Raw genomic sequence first — 19,322 nt, forward strand, 5'->3', positions numbered from 1 at the left:
GAACGAGCGGTTTACCACTGAGCTAGTCCCTCCATAACGTAAAATAAGAAGTTACATAATAAATTTGTATTAACCGATTAGAACACTGGTGGTTAAACTGTGCTGCATTTGGAATGATGGTTTATGACAAAAGGTCAGAAAAACATCTACAAAAAGATGAGTGCCAGAAATATTTTCTACTTCAATCAGTCATACCATTTTACTTTAATTATTATAAACTGCACTGAATTTATTTTCTCTCTCTCTCTCTCAGCTGACATATATTACATCACAAGAAGGAATGTATGCTGTTTAAATAGACGGGATATCATATACTACCTTTGTTTACAAAATCATATATCAACAGGTAGCAACGGTCATGTACCTCCTACACAATGAGACCAATTATCCAATGAAAAGGGCACCTTAACATTTATGGATGTGTGCTAGATGGTTTTTCTAATACAGCTTTCTGGCACCTTTCTACCAGGTTATTAAACTAGAATACTATATTTATTACACAGTTTTCACATCTTCAAAAACATTAATCCATAAGTTTTGTTAACATTTACAACTTTTGAACAAAATTAGGTCAATGGAATGACCAACTGTTCTCAGCAGATGACTGTAATGGTCCGAATATTTTAATGAGACGTTTTTGAATATGCAAGTCTCATACAACAACCAAGTGTGTATTTACTGAAACCATGCAGGTCACTTACCTCAGATTATGCTCTTCTTTCATTTTATTATCTTCGCCCACTGCGACCACCTTGGATGTTGTAGTGGTAACAACGACACCATCCTTCATGTAGGTTCGTGTTTTCGTCATTGTCCGGTAGTGACTCTTGTTCTCCTGCTTCAAAAAAATATTCTTATGAGTAAACTTAAAGTTTGTTTTGTTTAACAACACCACTACTACAGCACACTGATTTATTAATCATCAGCTATTGGATATCAGACATTTGGTATTTGGTCTTAGAGAGGAAACCCACTATATTTTTCCATTAGGAATAAGGGATCTTTTATATGCATAATCCTATAGACAGGATAGCACATACCAAAGCCTTTGATATACCAGTAGTGGCGCACAGGCGGGAATGAAAAAAATAGCCAAATTGGCCCACCGATGGGGATTGATCCTAGACCCACTGCGCATCAGGTGAGTGCTTTACCACTGGGCTATGTCTGACCCCTTCTCTTGTGTAATGTACATTAATATAATTTATTTGTATTGCATTCATGATCAACAAATGATATATCTATTACCAAAATACACACCCTCAAATTAGATATATCTGTGAAAGAATAATAATAAAAATTATGGGGTTTTTTAAAGCTAATATTCTACCTTTTCCTATCTTATTAATACAAAAATACAAAAGGGGATACAACTCTTCTAGTCATATTTTATTCAGAGATTTTAAAACCTTTTTATCAACAAATCTGACAATAAGTATTTCCTTTAGCTAGTATTCTACTTTATTCTACAAAAAAGGGGGAAATATAATTTCTAGTCGCATTTTATTTTTGTTTTTTCCCTCCGATAGTGACAAACAGTGCATGAAACAAATAGGGTACAAAACAAAGGGTAAGTTTGTTGAATGTATTATATCGTCATTCACAGTTAACATTTTCACAAGTGTACAACTACTCTTTCAACAAAAAAGAAGCAGAAAAAAAAAGATAAAAAAAAGAATACATGAAAATAATTAGATTTCTAAGCCAACATTTTTTGCTTGTGTTAAAAGTATACACCAGTGCATGGTTTGTACTTACGAAAATGTTGTTAACTGTGAATGAACCACATAGTATAAAACCTGTTGTAAAAATCCTGCCTTACAGCCTACACAACAACAACTACTCACACTTCTCTGTTTGATATGACCCGGACCCTTCCTCCTCCTAGAAGCTTGTTCTCCTCCAAACTTCGGCTCCTCTTTGTCCTGGCTGTCGACGGTGTTCACACTGCCCGAGTCAGACTTCTTATCCAACAGGTCGTCGTCGGGATTCGAAAAGCCTGTCGACACGTCGTTCGTAAGCTTCGTCTCGAACGTATCGAGATCCGTCTGCGGAATGACACTCTGCCTGTTTTGATCATCTTGAATGGTGACCAGCTTCTTCTTCTTGTCATCTTCTACAGAGTCCTTCACGGAGGTGGCGTGTCCATTGATGATGATCGTCCCTGTCTCCGGAACGGGCTGCCCGTGGAACGTAATCACGTCGTTCTTCGCAGAGTCCGCAGAGTCGGTCCCGCCTTCCTTGTTGTCGGTCACCTGAACCTTCACCTCCTGAACCTCCAGCTCGACTGGTCTGTGTGAATCTGCGTCCTTGTTTTCCGATATTATTTCATTTTTAGGTTCCACCACACCGGCCTTAAGGCCCTCCTCGGCGACATTGTCGTGGCTGACCACCTGTTTGTTGTCGTCCTCCTCCGCGATGTCCTGTATGGCATCGAGCACGACCCCTGGAATGGATGGCTGCACCGTCATGGAGGTGATAACATCGTCGATGATGTCCTCAGCAATTCCTGTCGCTACAACAGCCTCAGTATCCTGGTCTTCACTTACCATCTGCGATTCCTGAGATTTCGCTGGACTCTCATTCTGTGTCAACAGAAAATGATGACGTAATATTATTTTAAAAATAAATTATAACTGTAGTGACGTGATATTATTTTAAAAGCTAAAAGTTTGTTTTGTTTAATGACACCACTAGTTGATTTATTAACCATCAGCTAATGGATGTTAAAACATTTGGAAATTTTTACATATAGTCTTAGAGAAGAAACCCACTACATTTTTCCATTAGTAGCAAAAGATCTTTTATATGCACCATCCCATAGACAGTATAGCACATACCATGGCCTTTGATATACCAGTCGTTGTGCACTGAAGAACAAGAAATAGCCCATTGGGCCCACCAATGAGGATCTAACCTAGGCTGACCACGCATCAAGCAAGTGCTTTTCCCCGGATATTATTTTAAATGCAACATCTTTGAAATCAGAGAATGGTGCCAACGAAACCACAAAACCAGAAAAAAATAACTAAGAAGATAATAATGATGATGATAAAAACATTTTCATTAAGGAAGAAAAACAAAGAATGTCATAATCAAGGTAAAACTTTTCTCAGCATCATTACAAAGTTCGTGGATTTTGTAATGATGTTAGTTTGTGTTTTGTTTTTCTGTTGGTAGTGGGGGGGGGGGGGGGGGGGGGGGGGTTACAATAAGCTTAGCTAATGAAACCAAATAAGTAAATTGTTGATGTAGGTGGTAAAAATGTAAGATTATGTTTTAAATGCATTTTTCAAGGGTTTTTTTTCTATGAAACTCTTTCAGAAGCTAAAATGCTAAACATGTTTATGAAGAAGTTCTGATTCTATGCAATGAAGTTTTTAAAAACAAACATTCTGAGAGTACCGGGCCCAACAAATTTCCATATCTCAAGTTACAGTCCACAAGTTCAAGGACCATAACTCTGCCAAAAATGGGTAATAGTACACAATAAAGCTACATACAAAATTTCAGCTCAATATCATGAGACACTGTGGAAAAAAGTCTGGGAAACTATGTGGGACAGACAGCCGGACGGACGGAGATAGACGGACAAACAGAAATACGGAGATGAAACCTACAGTTCCCTCCAGTTGGACCGATAGGGGACTAATTAAAATCTTTGACAATCTCAAACTGGTTACCTGACTGCCACCATCGGAGCGTTCGTCACCACTGGGACCAATTCCCTCATCAGACGAGCGGTCTGCATCATCGGCTACAGTGACAGCAGCTGCTACTGCCTCATCCTTAACAGCCGGGACAGCAGCAGGTGGGGATGGAGCAGGGGACTTCTTAGGGGAGGGCGGCTTCTTTTCATCTTTAGTCTCCTCCTTTTCAGGTTCAGCCGTTTTAGGTACTTTAGCTTTTGTTTCTTTTTCAACACTCTGTAAACATTAAATAATTTTTATTTTTTTTAAAACTAACTTAATTAAATTTTGACATATAGTCTCAGAGAAGAAACCCATTCAAATTAAGAAAATGTCCACGGCAAAAAAAAAAAACGTCATTGAAAAAAATGCCATGGAGAATCAAAAACTCCACAACATTGCTGATTGCCATGGGCAACTGCAGGGGTTGAATGTTTGTACACTTAGTGTTTGTGTGACAGGTAATAGTAATATAATAATTTTGAAGATCAGTTGCACCCCTCAATTCACCAAGCATTCATTACAAAGAAATATTTCATAAAATACTCATTTTTTAATGGGCTAATTTATAATTACTTATAAATTTGGGATTAAAAAAAAATTCAGGTTGCAATATTTATGATCTTTGTCTTTCATAAATCAATTTTTAAATTATTTATTTGGAAACCAAAAAACTGGTAAAGTTTATGGGCAAGTGCAAAACAGCAGTGTTATGTCCTATGCATTACCTTTTCTCTGTCTTTTTCTGTGTCGGCACTGCCGTTGGAAATACTGTCTAGATCAATGCTTCGAGAATCATCACTCATGTGACGCTGCAACAAAGAAAACAAAATAATAGTATACTTAGACAACAACAGAACGAATGAATGAATGAATAAATGAATGAATGTTTTAATGACACCCCTGCACAAAAAATGCACTGGCTATTGCAGTGTTTCAGCCAGAAATAAATTTTTGGGTATGGTGTTATGGAATTGAATGCTACCACAGTCAACAGGGTATGAAGGACCTTTCTCAGAAAGAAAAAATGGGTTAAGTTTAGGGTTAGGGTTAAGAAAACCATACAGTAATTAATTTTGTCAAAAAAGATAAATTTTGGATATGGCGCCATACCCGTTTTACCCTCTGGCAGAAACCCTGCCTATTGGGTGTCAAACAATGGTAAATGCAGTGTAAAGAACTGTGCAAAAGAGACAAATATCACAGATAGATAAAATTAAAATTTAGAATAAAATTCACTTAAGACAACAAATGGCTCAACCTGGTGATATGATTTAGATTTTATTTATTACCACAATGTTTTTTTAATTTTGGTGAAGTTAAATTTCTATTAGAGTTGTTGTGTTTAACATTTTAACAGCTATGCACAAATTTCGATATCACATTAGAACAAAAAATTGAAATGAAATGTTTAAAAAATTGAATATGAACCAAATATTATTTTATAGACCTTGTTCATGTTCATTATATTTGAAATTCAAACTTTCACATTTTGGTGATTTTAAAAAAAAAAAGTCTTAGAGAATTATTTCTTTTGGACATTCAAACATCACCTTTTGTAATTGAAAAATATCAAAGCCATGTTTAACAACTGGTAAAATAACAGAATAAACTTTATTGTTTGTTCAGATAGACATGATATGTGCATATTCATAAATGTGCCTGATAGAAATAATTTCATGCAACATGTATATGCAAGAAAATAATCACATAATCAATAAATAGATATACAGGAAAGAATGCAAACAATCAGATGCAGAATGAATCCAATATATACTGAACAAAATAAGAAACTTCCGCTAACTTTGCTTGAACATAACTTGATGAAAACAAACCGGGGGAATAATTGTTATATATGCGTTTTAAAGAGTGTTCCATGATGCATCATTTGGTGCAAAAATCATGGCCATAGGTTAACAGAAACTGGGAGAAATTTTGACCAAGTGTGGTAGGGGTTAAAAAAAACCCAACCCACTTAATAACGGGTATGACCACCTCTTGCAGTGCATCGCAGGCGCATAGAATTGACTAAAGTGTTGATTTCTGCCTGTGGAATATTGTTCCATTCCTGAATGAGCACTTGACGAAGTTCATCGACGTTAGCGGGTGGGTTGGGACAACGCATCAATCGTTTGTCCAGACTATCCCAAACATGCTCGATGGGGTTGAGATCAGGACTTTTAGCGGGCCAGTTATCAATGAAATCAATGTTATTTGTCCTAAGAAAATTTACAGTGTCTCTAGCTGTATGAGAGGTGGCATTATCATGCTGAAAAATCGAGATGTTGGCGTTGTTATGGAACAGAGGAATGACGTGATGAGTGAGAATGTCATCACGGTAACGTTGAGCATTTAAATTGCCATCAATGACGACTAGTGTGAACGATAACCATGGGCAATGGCTGCCCAGACCATGACACAACCCCCACCCCCGAAACGATCTCGTTCAAGAACACAAGTCAGCATAGCGTTCATTTCTCCTACGGTAGATGCGCACCCTGCCATCACCACGTTGTAAAGAAAATCTGAATTTATCCGAAAAAAGAACGGTATTCCAGCATCGCCGTATCCAACGAGTGTGTACACGTGCCCAATTAAGACGATTTAGACGATGACATTGCGTTAAAATGCATCTGACATAAGGACGTCGTGCATGTAAACCGTTCTTCCGCAGACGATTACGAACAGTTTGCCCACTGATTCAGTTATTATGAAGCCCAGGTGTGTTAGCAGCAGTAGCAGTGGCAGTTTGGAATCGATTGCGCAAATGAGTATTCATGATATTACAGTCTTGACCACGCGTTGTAACACGCGGATGTCCTCGACGTGGCAAGTCGTTGGTGCTTCCTGTCGTTCTTACGCGAAGATTTCGTATCGCTCGACTAGAACTCCCAACATGCCTTGCAACGTCTTCTGTCGACATGCCAGCATCAAGCATGCCAATCGCCCGTTCACGTAAATTATTGGGTATTCTTGGCATACTAAAAATGCTACAATGTAAAAAACGTTAAAAAAAATTAAAATTTTGAAGCGTTTTCATTCACTTGACAACAATGTCAGTAAGACAAGTAAAACAAATTGACCGAATACTACACGGGACATGTCGAACCATGCATGCATGTGCAAATTGAATTTCACGTTGCTGACGATTAACAGTGCAAAAATAATCGATAAAATTCATGAATTCTGATAATACAGCTCAAGGCTAATACTACCTATATAATTTCATTACACAATGAATTCTTTAACACAACAAATACTATATGTACAAATCGGAAGTTTCTTTTTTTGTTCAGTATATTTGGTGAAACATAATAATTTTATTTCTAAAACTCTTTTAATTTTCCAACATGACCTACAAACTTTTAGTATTTAGTCAAGTTTCTGGACTGTCTGTGTTTTATGCATTTTAATACAGAAATACCTGTAGATCACAACAACAAAACAAAAACAAAAAGGTCATAACAAATGCTGACAGAATTAAATTTCACTCTAATTGTTAGTCATTTAAAACAATGACAAACATTAAAATTTATATATCTAATACTAAAATAATATTTATAATAACAAAGTCCCAAAGAGAAATTCGTAAAAATAATAAAGAGAAAAAGTTAAAAACTAATTTTCCTAATAGGATTAAAGAACAATAATTTACATGTTTAATACTAAAGTAATGAGTATAATAACAAAATCCAAAAGTAAAATTCTTAAAAATAATAAAGAGAAAAAGTTAAACACAAATTTTCCTAATAGGATTAAAGAACTAAAACTAATAAATTCACTTCAAACTTTCATCTCAGTTTTTCCCCATTTCCATCTCATGCATTGCAAAATTTTCAAAAAGTATTATCCTGTAATAGCAAAGCACCACAAATATGCACTACAATACAGTATGAAATGCTAATACTAAAATGTAGCCATGCAAAATACCCAATAAAAATAGTACAAATAATTTTAAAAAATAATATTCTCGTATTTTAATGTAGCATCTCACATACACACATTTCAACATACAATTTGCTTTCACAAACATGCAACACTTTATACCTGTTTTACATAAGATAATACTTCAACTTGCCATATATTTTTTTTTAATACTAGTAAATCTACATGTATATGTATCTTACAATACTCATCAATGGAGCTCTTAGTTCACAGTAGACAAAACAAGCAATTTTACTAACTTATTTTAAATTGTTTAAGACCAAGCAATTAAATCCTTGAAGTAGATGTCACAACACAAATGAAATATGAATTTTTAATATTTTTGTAATAAAGTTCCCTAACACTGAAATCAGTTTATCTAATGCACACTAAAATTTTAAGTGGATTCATGTGCATCTACGACTGGTGTACCAAAGGCCATGGTATGTACTATCCTGTCTGTGGGATAGTGCGTATAAAATATTTCTTGATGTTAATTCATCGAAAAGAGTAGCCCATGGAATGAAGGCAGCAGATTTCCCTGTGGTCCTTATCTGTATGTCCTACGCCATATAACTTTAGTTAAAATGTGTTAGGTGCATTTTTAAATCAATTTTTTTTCTTTTTTTGCATTCATTTGCAGTGTTTCCTTGCCTTCATATGATTTTGGTGCATGTAAATATTTTCATATTCACATTCTGATCAGTTAATGGTGTATTACTTCAAATTTACACATTATGTATTAATTTCTTTAAAGAACAAAACATATTATAGCTTGATGCTAGTTTGTTCATTTATGTTTTGAATATTGTTGGGTGTTTTTACTGCCCAGTCTATATATTGAACTCATTTTATTAGTATGCTTTGATACTTGAATCTTGCATTTATAGCACCAAATAATGTCTATTTATAAATTCTGTGACAAATGGCTGCCATTTTGTTTTTCACAATTTTGGCCCATGAAACAAAATTTTAAGATTTTCAACATATACTACCGACAAAAAATAAGGAACGACTGATGTGAATGTAACTATCGTTGACATGCACTGTTACAATACAGTGGCGTTGCATCTGAACGCTTCATCTGATCAAAATGAAATTTCACATCATGCATGAACAGCATGTGATGCACGTGCACACAGAAGATCACGTATATATGCTTATCGTGGAACTAACAATCACCGATGCAAGTGAGGTAATCACATGCGTGAAAATGGTCCCAAGACAATACCTTAATGAAGAGACGAAATGGCGAATTGTCGGTATGATAGAGGGAGGTACGTCAATATGCCAAGTTGCCCGAATGTTTCGTAAATCAAAAAGTGTAATTTCTAGATTGTGGGATAAGTACCATCAAACTGGCGGGGTTGCAACGAGACCTGGGCGTGGCAGGCCTAAAAAGACGACACCTCGACAAAATCGTACCATAACATTAATTGCTCTACACAATAGATTCAAATCAGCTGCTGCAATCAACAGTGAATTCCGTACAATAACAGGAAGGCGAATTTCAACATCGACTGTCAAGAAAAGACTCTACAAAGCTCGCCTGAAAGCGAGGCGTTCTCTGAAGGGTGTGACCCTAACAGCTCACCATAGGTGGCAACGATTACGGTTGGCTAGGCAACACCAGGGACGGACTGTGCGACAATGGCGTTACACCATGTTTACAGAGGAATCGAGGTTCTGCCTCAGATTCACAGATGGCAGAAAACGTTTTTGGCGACGTAGTGGCGAAGATATGCCCGGGCTACAATTCTAGACCATGATCGTTATGGGGGTGGTAGTGTTATGGTGTGGGGAGGGATCACACATGACAGGCGAACAGATTTGATTATTGTTAATGGAAATTTGACTGGCCAGAGATATCTGGACCAAATTTTGCGTCCTGTCGTTGTTCCAGTGGCGAGAAATATTGGCAGAAATTTTGAATTTCAAGACGACAATGCCAGACCACATCGCTCTCAGATAGTCACCGATTACCTACGACAACAAGGCATATCGACAATCGACTGGCCCGTTAAGTCCCCCGATATGTCCCCTATAGAGCACCTGTGGGACGTTCTCGGGCGGAGAGTGTACTCCAGGGACCCAGCACCCGCCAACGTGGCCCAGCTTGCGGTAGCCCTTCAGAATGAATGGCGGGAAATACCCAGGGCAACCATACGTACATTAATCAACAGTATGCCATCAAGGTGTCGAGCATGCATCGCCCAAAACGTTAATCGAAATAAAACATTCACTATCATTTCACCCGTTCCCTTATTTTTTGTCGGTAGTATAGATTAACATAGGCCTTTTGCCCAACCTAATTTTAATTTTTTTTTAACAGTAATATATTACTGTAAGAATTCTGAATAATATCAAGGATTTAATTCCGTCTGATCAACCAGATCCCAAGCAAGATAAGCGAGTTCTGCACCGAGCTGTAACAAGACAAAACTGCATCCTGCGACATTACCTCGTGTTGTTCCTCTGCGATCTCCTCCAGACTGCCAATCTCATCATTGTGAGATAACATTTTCTGCTGTTGGGGAACAGGTATGCAAGTGATACACATTAACATGAGCTCCCAGACAATAAAAAGTACATTCTTTCAGCACAGCTATTAGCTGCACAAAGGAATAAAAAATGATGCAACTGCATTTATAACTATTTGTGTGTCATTGTATTTATATTTTGGTTGCCTAATTGCCGTATTTTGGGATGGTAACATTAAATTAAGCCAAGGCCAATTCAGACAATAAAAAAAATAAACACATAATAGTTTATATTGTTATCACTGAAAACACTTTTTACAGCAAACCTTCCTTGGCTAGGATGTTATTTGTCATACAGCTAAAACAAATTGTTAGGAAATAGTTGTGAAGTAAATAATGAACACAACTAGTATTCCCAGCCATTGAAACGTACATGATTTCAGTATAATTACTGACCACCTAAAGTGGATAATAAGATATCTCTTATAGAAATCCTTCCATACTCTTGGCTAGGTGATATTTGTCATACACCTAAGATTTCGCTATTAGGAAACAATTGTGAAGCATTGAACATAACTTGTATTAACAGAAATTAAAAAGTAAATGTTTTCAGAGGAAAACAAGATATCTTTTACAGAAATCCTTCCATACTCTTGGCTAGGGTGGGGTTTTTTTTGGTCATACACCTAAGATTTTGTTGTTGGGAAATAATTATGAAAGTAGTATAACATGTGTTACCAGACCGTAACATATTTTCAGTACAGCCACAAGGGGGAAACAGACATTTTTATAAAAATACTTCCATATTCTTGGCCAATCATTATTTTAGTCAATAAATAGTGTCAATTAATCCTTTTAACTTTATAACATACAAGCGACCACACTTGTTTAGTAAAAACAAAATTAACAAAAACAAACACACATTTTAAAAAAAAGAGTGAATACAAAGCAAACTGAACAGAAATAAGCCACCATTCTTGTAATTGTGCAAAGTTAATAAAAAACAAACAATTGTACACAAAATTTATCACAAATGAACAGAACAACAATGCAGTGCTTGAACAGTGTTTACATGTATAGATTGGCTAAAACAAGCACTAAAACCAGTTTTCTCCCTTTCTTCACCAGAAAGGTATGTGCTTTTCTAATACATAAAGCTATAACAGTATTTTTTATCAACAATTTTTAACTAATAATTAATATCAATCTGGTTTGGTGTAAAATGTACACAATACAATATTTTCATGTCGTCTAACCATAAGATTTATTTTTCTGTAGTCAAACGTTTCATCTAAGATATTTACAGAACCACATACCAGTTGTTTTCCCCATGTTGTTTATTGCACAAGTTTATAGTGCTAAAGATTATTATACCTTCAGACTGCAAAGTGGTTGAGTGCTATAAATCTTTTGCACTATAAATGAATATGATTAAGAAAGAAATGTTTTATTTAATGACGCACTCAACACATTTTATTTACGTTTTTATATGGTGTCAGACATATGGTTAAGGACCACACAGATTTTGAGAGGAAACCCGCTGTCGCCACTACATGGGCTACTCTTCCGATTAGCAGCAAGGGATCTTTTATTTGCGCTTCCCACAGGCAGGATAGCACAAACCATGGCCTTTATTGAACCAGTTATGGATCACTGGTCGGTGCAAGTGGTTTACACCTACCCATTGAGCCTTGCGGAGCACTCACTCAGGGTTTGGAGTCGGTATCTGGATTAAAAATTCCATGCCTCGACTGGGATCCGAACCCAGTACCTACCAGCCTGTAGACCGATGGCCTGCCACAACGCCACCGAGGCCGGTAAGAATATGATAAATAACATGGGTAAACAACTGTTATGTGGTTCTGTATTTATTACATACCACGTTTGTCTATTATAGTTAAGAAAAATTTAATTAAATAATACAACATACTTCGTGGGGAAAGTTAATTGAATTCTGTGGAATTGACAGAACGCTGAGCGTCCTGGTTAGAGACAAAGACGTCATTTGAGTGAACACTTAGTACACATGCTAGAGTTTTGTATCACACATATGTTCAATAAATTTTTGTTTTATTGCAGTCAAAATGGTCTTTATCATTATAATAACATTAAGTGTGTATGTAATATAAGGGGTGAACCATATACTTCCATGTAAACACTCCAGTGCTTTTACCGAGATCATACGACCAGACATAATTCTCACTCCAGTTATTCTCAGTGACTTAACTGTCACACAGTACATAGTACATTGTCACTATTTCAAGATGTACTAGTACTAAACCACTTCAGTCTGATGATGATCCTGTATCAAACTGTGTTCGGAATATGTGAGACTCCAGTTCAAACCATGTTCTGATTTTAGATGTTGCATTTAACTTTGTTCTGTTTGTTTCAAATGCAGGCTAACAGAACTGCCAACTCTGAAAATAGTCCTGGACATTTATAGCTATACCTGCACTCACTTGCAATTTAAAAACCAATTAAATTGTGAAAAGAACCTTAATGATAAAAAAAACCCTAAAGATATAGCATACTTTATTTTGCCACAAATATTTAACATAATGATGGCAATTTGAGATTACCTTTATTTCTTTGATATCTTCTTCTTCAGTGAGTTCTGTTTCCGTGACAACCACATCTGCTTTGTATTCGCTGATAAGGTCAAGAATTGGCTTTTTGTTGCTGAAGTCTTTGATGAATGGATGCTAAAAATTGACATTTCATATAAAGTAGATTCATTTTAGACTATCTGCACTATCAGCAGCCTATCAATAAACATTCCATTAACAGGAAAATTCTGCTGTGCATGCTCGGTGCAATTGTCTGATAACGTTAACATCATTTACCTGGTCCAATGTAACTCTATGGTAATTTCAGGGAACATTTTGTTTTCAAAATCTAAATAAACAATATTTCTAGTCAATTGAAAATTGATTAGCAACTACTGTTCAGTGTTTTTAAATTGTGTAGCAATCTCTGAAACTTGCATAGCAAATTGATACTGATCAAAATGTTCCCTGAATTTTTCCCCCTTCCCCATGTCAAATCCCCCCAGTCATTACCCACCCACCACTATGGTTATATTTTTTACTGTCAGAGCCGTTTTTAATAACTGAAATCATACTTTACTTAGATAGTATTGTTTAGATTATCCATCTCCGTACATTTGAAGTGTTTCTAGTCATCCTGGTGTTTTTAATGTCACAAAATATATTTCTCATAATTTTTAAAACGCACATGCGTCAGAAGTAACAGTTATGGAGTAGAGTTTTAGTTTATTTTGAGAGGGTATTTTATCATTTCAAAGTTACAGACTCTTGTTTCACTCAGATGTGTTACAGGTTTGTAGATTAACTAAACTTAGTGCTAATTTTCACGGGTTGAAACTAGGGTGTGTCTCTTTAAGTCACTCACTCCCCCTGGTAACCCTTGCCATACAGACAATGAGAAATATCCACCTTCCGAAGGTTAAGTTCCGAATCACCATTTGATGAAGTGTCAAATAACAATAAAAAGAGATATTTCATGACCCCTTACCTACCTGGTATATACAAAGTAAATACAGTTTAACATGTTTGTGTATCATGTTTCAAGGTGTGAGATCATTTTCATCTGGCAGTTACTGGTGTCAGGTTAGAAATATATAATATATACAGTAAAACTCCTCTAAACCAGACACCCTTGGAACTAAGAAAAATGTCTGGTATTAAGAAGGATCTGGTTTAAAGAGGTTAAGTTCTGTAATTATTTTTTAAAAAGGGACTCTGTAAAAACGTCCGGTTTTTGACGGAATTCCAATTTACAGGCGATCTGGTTTTGAGATGTTCCACTGTATATTTTTTCGGATGTGTATTTCTAGATAAAACCTATCTGAGAAATGTTCCTAAACACTAGGTAGCCTGTTTGTTTTGACTAGTACCTCTAACAGTTCAATGGCATCAGGTCTCTGGCTGGCATCTTTAACAAGGCACTTGCTGATAAAGTCATGAAAATTTCTAGACCTGAAAAAACATACAATAAATACTTACACTGAATAATTTACAAGCTACACAACATCAAAAATAGGCTGCAACTGACCCATTCCATTGGTTATGGTGATGTCTGTGATAGTTTGTTTTTGTTTAATGACACTACTTAAGCACACTGTTTTATTAGTCATCGGCTAATGGATGTCAGACATAATTCTGACATAGTTTTAGAGAGGAAACCTGCTACATTTTTTTCTATTAAAAGCTCGGGATCTTTTATATGCACCATCCCACAGACATGATAGCATATACCACGGCCTTTGATATACCACTGCACTAGCTGAATGAGAAATAGCTCAGTGGGACCATCGACGACGATCGATCCTACACCGACCGCGCATTAGACTTTACCACCCTTGTCTGTGATAGATACTTTTAAAAAATACATAGCAGGATTCAGCTCAATGATAAAGTGGTCAGTTGACAAGCAACGGGTCTAGAATGCCCTGTGTAGTTGTCAGGTCTTTATCTTATCACCAACAGTACCAAAGGCTGTGGTTAATGAATATAAAAGGTGTTTTGCCACCAATTCAAGCCTCCCACAGGGTACGAAATTAGCTTCTTTTTTTTTTTGTAACCGGCCCAGTGGGTTTTTTTAACAGGCCAATTAAATATTTTAGCAGGCCTGACCAAAATGAAACAGGTCCAGATTTCAAATTCATATTATCAGTCTTTGTATTCTTCTATGTATCATATTTTCCAGCCTATTACACGTACTGGTGTATAAACCGCACCCCTTGTTTTTAGACCAAGTTCCTACCTTCATTCGTACATAAAGCACACCTTTAAATTAGCCGCAGTTAAAATAAAGCGTCAAACGCACAGTGGTTACCATAAAATTCATAAATAAAGTGCACCGTTTTATAAACCACACCTTGCAATTCTTAGTAAAAAAGTAGCGGCTTATATGCTGAAAAATACGGTACCCTTTTCACCAATAGAGTACCATCAGTACACTCTTCTGGATCACTATTACTTGATCGTTTATGAATTATAAACATGATCCATAACATGACACGAATTTGAACAAAATTTTAATTCAAATGTAAGGGTCAGTTTGAAGGTTCTTGCAATGCATCGTATTTTTTATTTGTGGATGTATCACTCATTTGACACATATATCGATCCATTCATAGCTATTTAAGGAAGAGTTATTTAGTGCTGCTTACCGCTGAGCTTCTACAGTGACCTCTGGGTACAAGGGTAACCAGTAAAGCCCAGTAATTAGTGTGCCAAATGTCAATAACGTCGACCAATACAAAAAGCAAATGTTATAATATTAATACAGTAGAATCTTGTTGGGTCGAACTTGGGAGGGTCGAATACACTGCAACGCTCGAACCAAAAACAAAGTGCTGAGTTACACTGACACAATGATAACCAAGTGGTTAGGTCGAACTACCAGGTGGGTCGAACACCTTCTTGAGCACCGACAGGGTTCGAGCTAATGGGATTTAACTGTATATACCATAGTTATTCTTTTACTTGAGGTCTAGCTAGAAATTTAACCAGCCCTATGAGGCCGGTTCATTTTTGATTTTGTATATTTTAACCAGACCTTGAAACAAAAAACAGCTGGGGCCAGCTTTCCCCATGTTAAATTTGTACCCTGCATCCCAGAATCGTGCAAATTATCATTCTGTTTGCACACTGCTCATTCAACTCTAGTTGTTTACAACAACATGTTTTTGCTCACGCATTAAAATTTAAAATTAAAGTTTGTTTAACACCACCTCTAAATCACATTGATTTATTTATCATTGGCTATTGGATGTCAAACATTTGGTCATTTTAACATAGTCTAACCCACTACATTTTTCCATTAACAATTAGGAGAGCACATACCATGGCTTTTGGTATACCAGTCATGGTGCACTGGCTGGAACAAGAAATGCATGCAGCCCAACCCCAGCATTAAATTTATAATATGATTTACATTGCTGTATCGGGTTACGCAGAGTATGACAAATATTTTGAAAAGTCACTAGCCACAGGGCTAGTGGGTTTGTGAAAACCACTAGCCCACCAAGATAAAGCACTAGCCCAAATTCCTGATCAATTATATCTGGATTTTTATATAATTTTTGTAACATAACACATTTACGAGTATAACAGTAAAATAAAACAAACACTTATATCATGTTGTAACTTTCAGTTTTTTGTCGTGTCGTACATTTGGTCTTTTGTCAAGTGTGATCTATCGTCATTGTCCCGTTTTTGAAAAAGAAAGAAAGAAAACAAAAAACCCACGATCGAGCGATGATGAGAGGAGGGGGGAAACCACTAGCCCGCAGGGGCTAGTGGTTTTGCGTTTCTCACTAGCCCGAACTTAAAAAACACTAGCCACGGGCGTCGGGCTAGCAGATTTGTCGAACTCTGGGTTACGCAAAGTGAAATGGGTTACCTAAAAATATTTTTGTATAACCTGTAAATGTTTCATTCAAAATGTTTAAATGCTCAGAGATCTCTATTCTGTAGGAGTAGCCTATGCAGTGGCTGCAGGTTTCTGATTTTGACCAAATGTAAAATAACTTTTGTTACACACTAAATAGCCTATTTCTCGTTCCAGTCAGTGCACCACAACTGGTATTTCAAAGGCCATGGTATGTGCTATTCTGTCTGTGGGATGGTGCATATAAAAGATCCCTTGCTGCTAATCAAAAAGAGTAGCCCATGAAGTAGGCGACAGCGGGTTTCCTCTCTTAATATCTGTGTGGACCTTAACCATTAACCGTAAATAAAATGTGTTGAGTGCATCGTTAAATAAAACATTTCCTTCCTTCACTAAATAGCCATAGTTTAAAATGTGCTGAGTTAAGATTAGACAAACATTACTGATGTGTCATGCACTGAAGGATAAATGCTCAGTTTCAATGCTTTTGCAATCTACTGAGTCACCTTGCAGGTAATCAAGCTGAGCACAGCAATGAAAATTAACTTTTCTAGTAACAAGTGTAATGCAGTGCAACATGACTTGGCTGTCACATATTTGTCACATGAAATTGTATGCATATACACAAGTGATTAATCATTTCTTTTTAATTGGGTTATACAGAGTTAGTCTTTAAAAATATGTTTGCACAAAACATTGATATCACCATGTGGAACAGTTTTAAAAAGTTCAAGTTTGTTTTGTTTAAAGACACCATTAGAGCACATTGATTTATTAATCATCGGCTATTGGATGTCAAACATTCAATAATTCTGATATATTCTTAGAGTTTTAGACAGGAAACCCAAAATCCACGCATCAGGTGACGCTTTAACACCTACATGTAAACGTACAGACATTAATTATTAAATTAATTTAATTTGTAAAATTTATCAATTACAAGATTTCCACAGAACATAAATGACAGTTTAAAAAGGCATACATTTCCCAAAATGTCCCCCCCCCCCCCACCCCCCAAAAAAAAGAAGAAAAAAAAGAAATCTAATTCAGTCTTTGCAAGGAAAGGCAAGTGATCATTCCTGTTCTACTCCACACTCATCTGGAAAGTTTTAGGAGAGTTACAAATTGATCAATTTGCAATAAAATTTTGTTAATGAATTTCATTTGAAACTTCCTGTGATTGCTCGCCTGACATCAACTAAGGAGATTGATCTTCAGCTCACCTTGATTTTGCTCATGGTGATGACTGTAATTTTGTGTTCACATAATACTGAATGTGGTATTCAAAACACATCCTGTATTTCTGTTTTGTTCTTTCTGTATTCAGAAGAAAGTCAATGCTATTTAATATGTGTACTGTTTTGGGCATCATGAAGTTTAGATACACCAAGTCTTGTATTCATTGTTATAGAAATATGCTAAAAAAATTAAAATACCATCTGTGTGTGTCTCTAAGTTTATATACACAAAATCTTGTATTCACCGTTATAGAAATATGTTGAAATATTAAAAATACCATCTGTGTGTGTCTCTAAGTTTAGATACACTAAGTCTTGTATTCACTGTTATAGAAGTATGTTGAAATATTAAAAATACCATCTGTGTGTGTCTCTAAGTTTATATACACAAAATCTTGTATTCACTGTTATAGAAATACGTTGAAATATTAAAAATACCATCTGTGTGTGTCTCTAAGTGTGGGTGGATCGGACTTCTGGATTTTTATGAGAACTCTCATCGGGTGGCTATCATGATTTGGTGGTTCGATCTCAGCAAACTCTATTAATGTGATTCCTGTAAAAACAAAACAAAAAAACTGACCAAATAATAACAACTGCACGACACAAAAACCTTTTTAAAAACCAACTTTACATACACCTAAATGTAAATATCTTCTTTCATCTAAAGGTGGGTTTGGTTTTTTTTTTAAATTGTACACTAAATATTTCAAGATTTAAAGCCACGGACTCCCATTTCAACCCATGAAAATGGCCACTCAGTTTCTGCCAGAAAGAATTTTTTGGGTATGGCACTATGGAATTGAAGGCAACCACAGTGAATTAAAGACCTCCCCCAGAAAGAAAATGGGTTACGTTTAGGGTTAGGGTTGAGAAAATCATACAGTATTGACAAGTCATTAAATTTGTCAAAAGGTTAACTTAAAAAAAAAAAAAAAAAATCTGCTAAACATTTGGGTATGGTGCCATACCTGTTTTACCCTCTGGCAGAAACCCTGCACAGAGTTTGCAACACATGTGAATAAAAATACTCTCTAAAACACTGACTAGAGCCTGTCCCCATAGACATAATATCTTAGAGCATTTTTTTAATTTTAAAAATGCATTTTGTGGTATTGCAAATATGAGAATGACCAGAAATATTTTGGATGTGTGAAAACAGAAAACCTAAACAATAAAATGTAAATAAATGTCTAAGTTCAATTATCAAAACATGTCTCTTAATAGTAAACAATATGTTGTAGTATTTTTAAAAAACTAGGGTCTGTCACTTTAATACAGTGCATTGTGATTTAGTCATCACTATTTGAGTTTTCACAAAGAGTTGAAAGACCAACATAAAAATCTTTTTTTGAAAAGCCTAAGATATGATTTTTACATCTACCAGTAAATATTATTAGTATTCATGGATGCCATGGATGCCATACTCATTTAAAAACAAAAGCCAAACTAATCTTTTAAAAACTGAAACCTCTATATTATACTTAATTAAAGGCCTTTTTTTAGCATTTCAGATAAAATTTTATTTATATTGTGAAAATAATTATATATTTTTTAAATAAGCTGAAATC

General features: G+C 35.8%; 1 protein-coding gene across 5 annotated transcripts in view; it reads right to left on the reverse strand.

Annotated features, from left to right (window-relative positions):
• Positions 1–19,322, reverse strand: part of LOC121384713 (STE20-like serine/threonine-protein kinase) — a 123,580-nt gene that overhangs the window by 69,305 nt on the left and 34,953 nt on the right. Inside the window, exons 6-13 of one of the 5 annotated variants that reach the window (XM_041515214.1) lie at positions 18,190–18,307; positions 14,013–14,094; positions 12,676–12,798; positions 10,075–10,137; positions 4,418–4,501; positions 3,684–3,926; positions 1,848–2,585; positions 702–838 (exon numbers count right to left, since the gene is read on the reverse strand). In XM_041515214.1, coding sequence (XP_041371148.1) covers positions 702–838; positions 1,848–2,585; positions 3,684–3,926; positions 4,418–4,501; positions 10,075–10,137; positions 12,676–12,798; positions 14,013–14,094; positions 18,190–18,307 — 1,588 coding nt within the window. Of the gene's footprint in view, positions 1–701; positions 839–1,847; positions 2,586–3,683; positions 3,927–4,417; positions 4,502–10,074; positions 10,141–12,675; positions 12,799–14,012; positions 14,095–18,189; positions 18,308–19,322 lie in introns of all 5 variants that reach the window. The other 4 variants (XM_041515213.1, XM_041515212.1, XM_041515217.1 and 1 more) reach the window with 4 other exon arrangements.

Source organism: Gigantopelta aegis, chromosome 10 (genome assembly GCF_016097555.1).
Source record: "Gigantopelta aegis isolate Gae_Host chromosome 10, Gae_host_genome, whole genome shotgun sequence".
Classification (NCBI taxonomy): domain Eukaryota; kingdom Metazoa; phylum Mollusca; class Gastropoda; order Neomphalida; family Peltospiridae; genus Gigantopelta; species Gigantopelta aegis.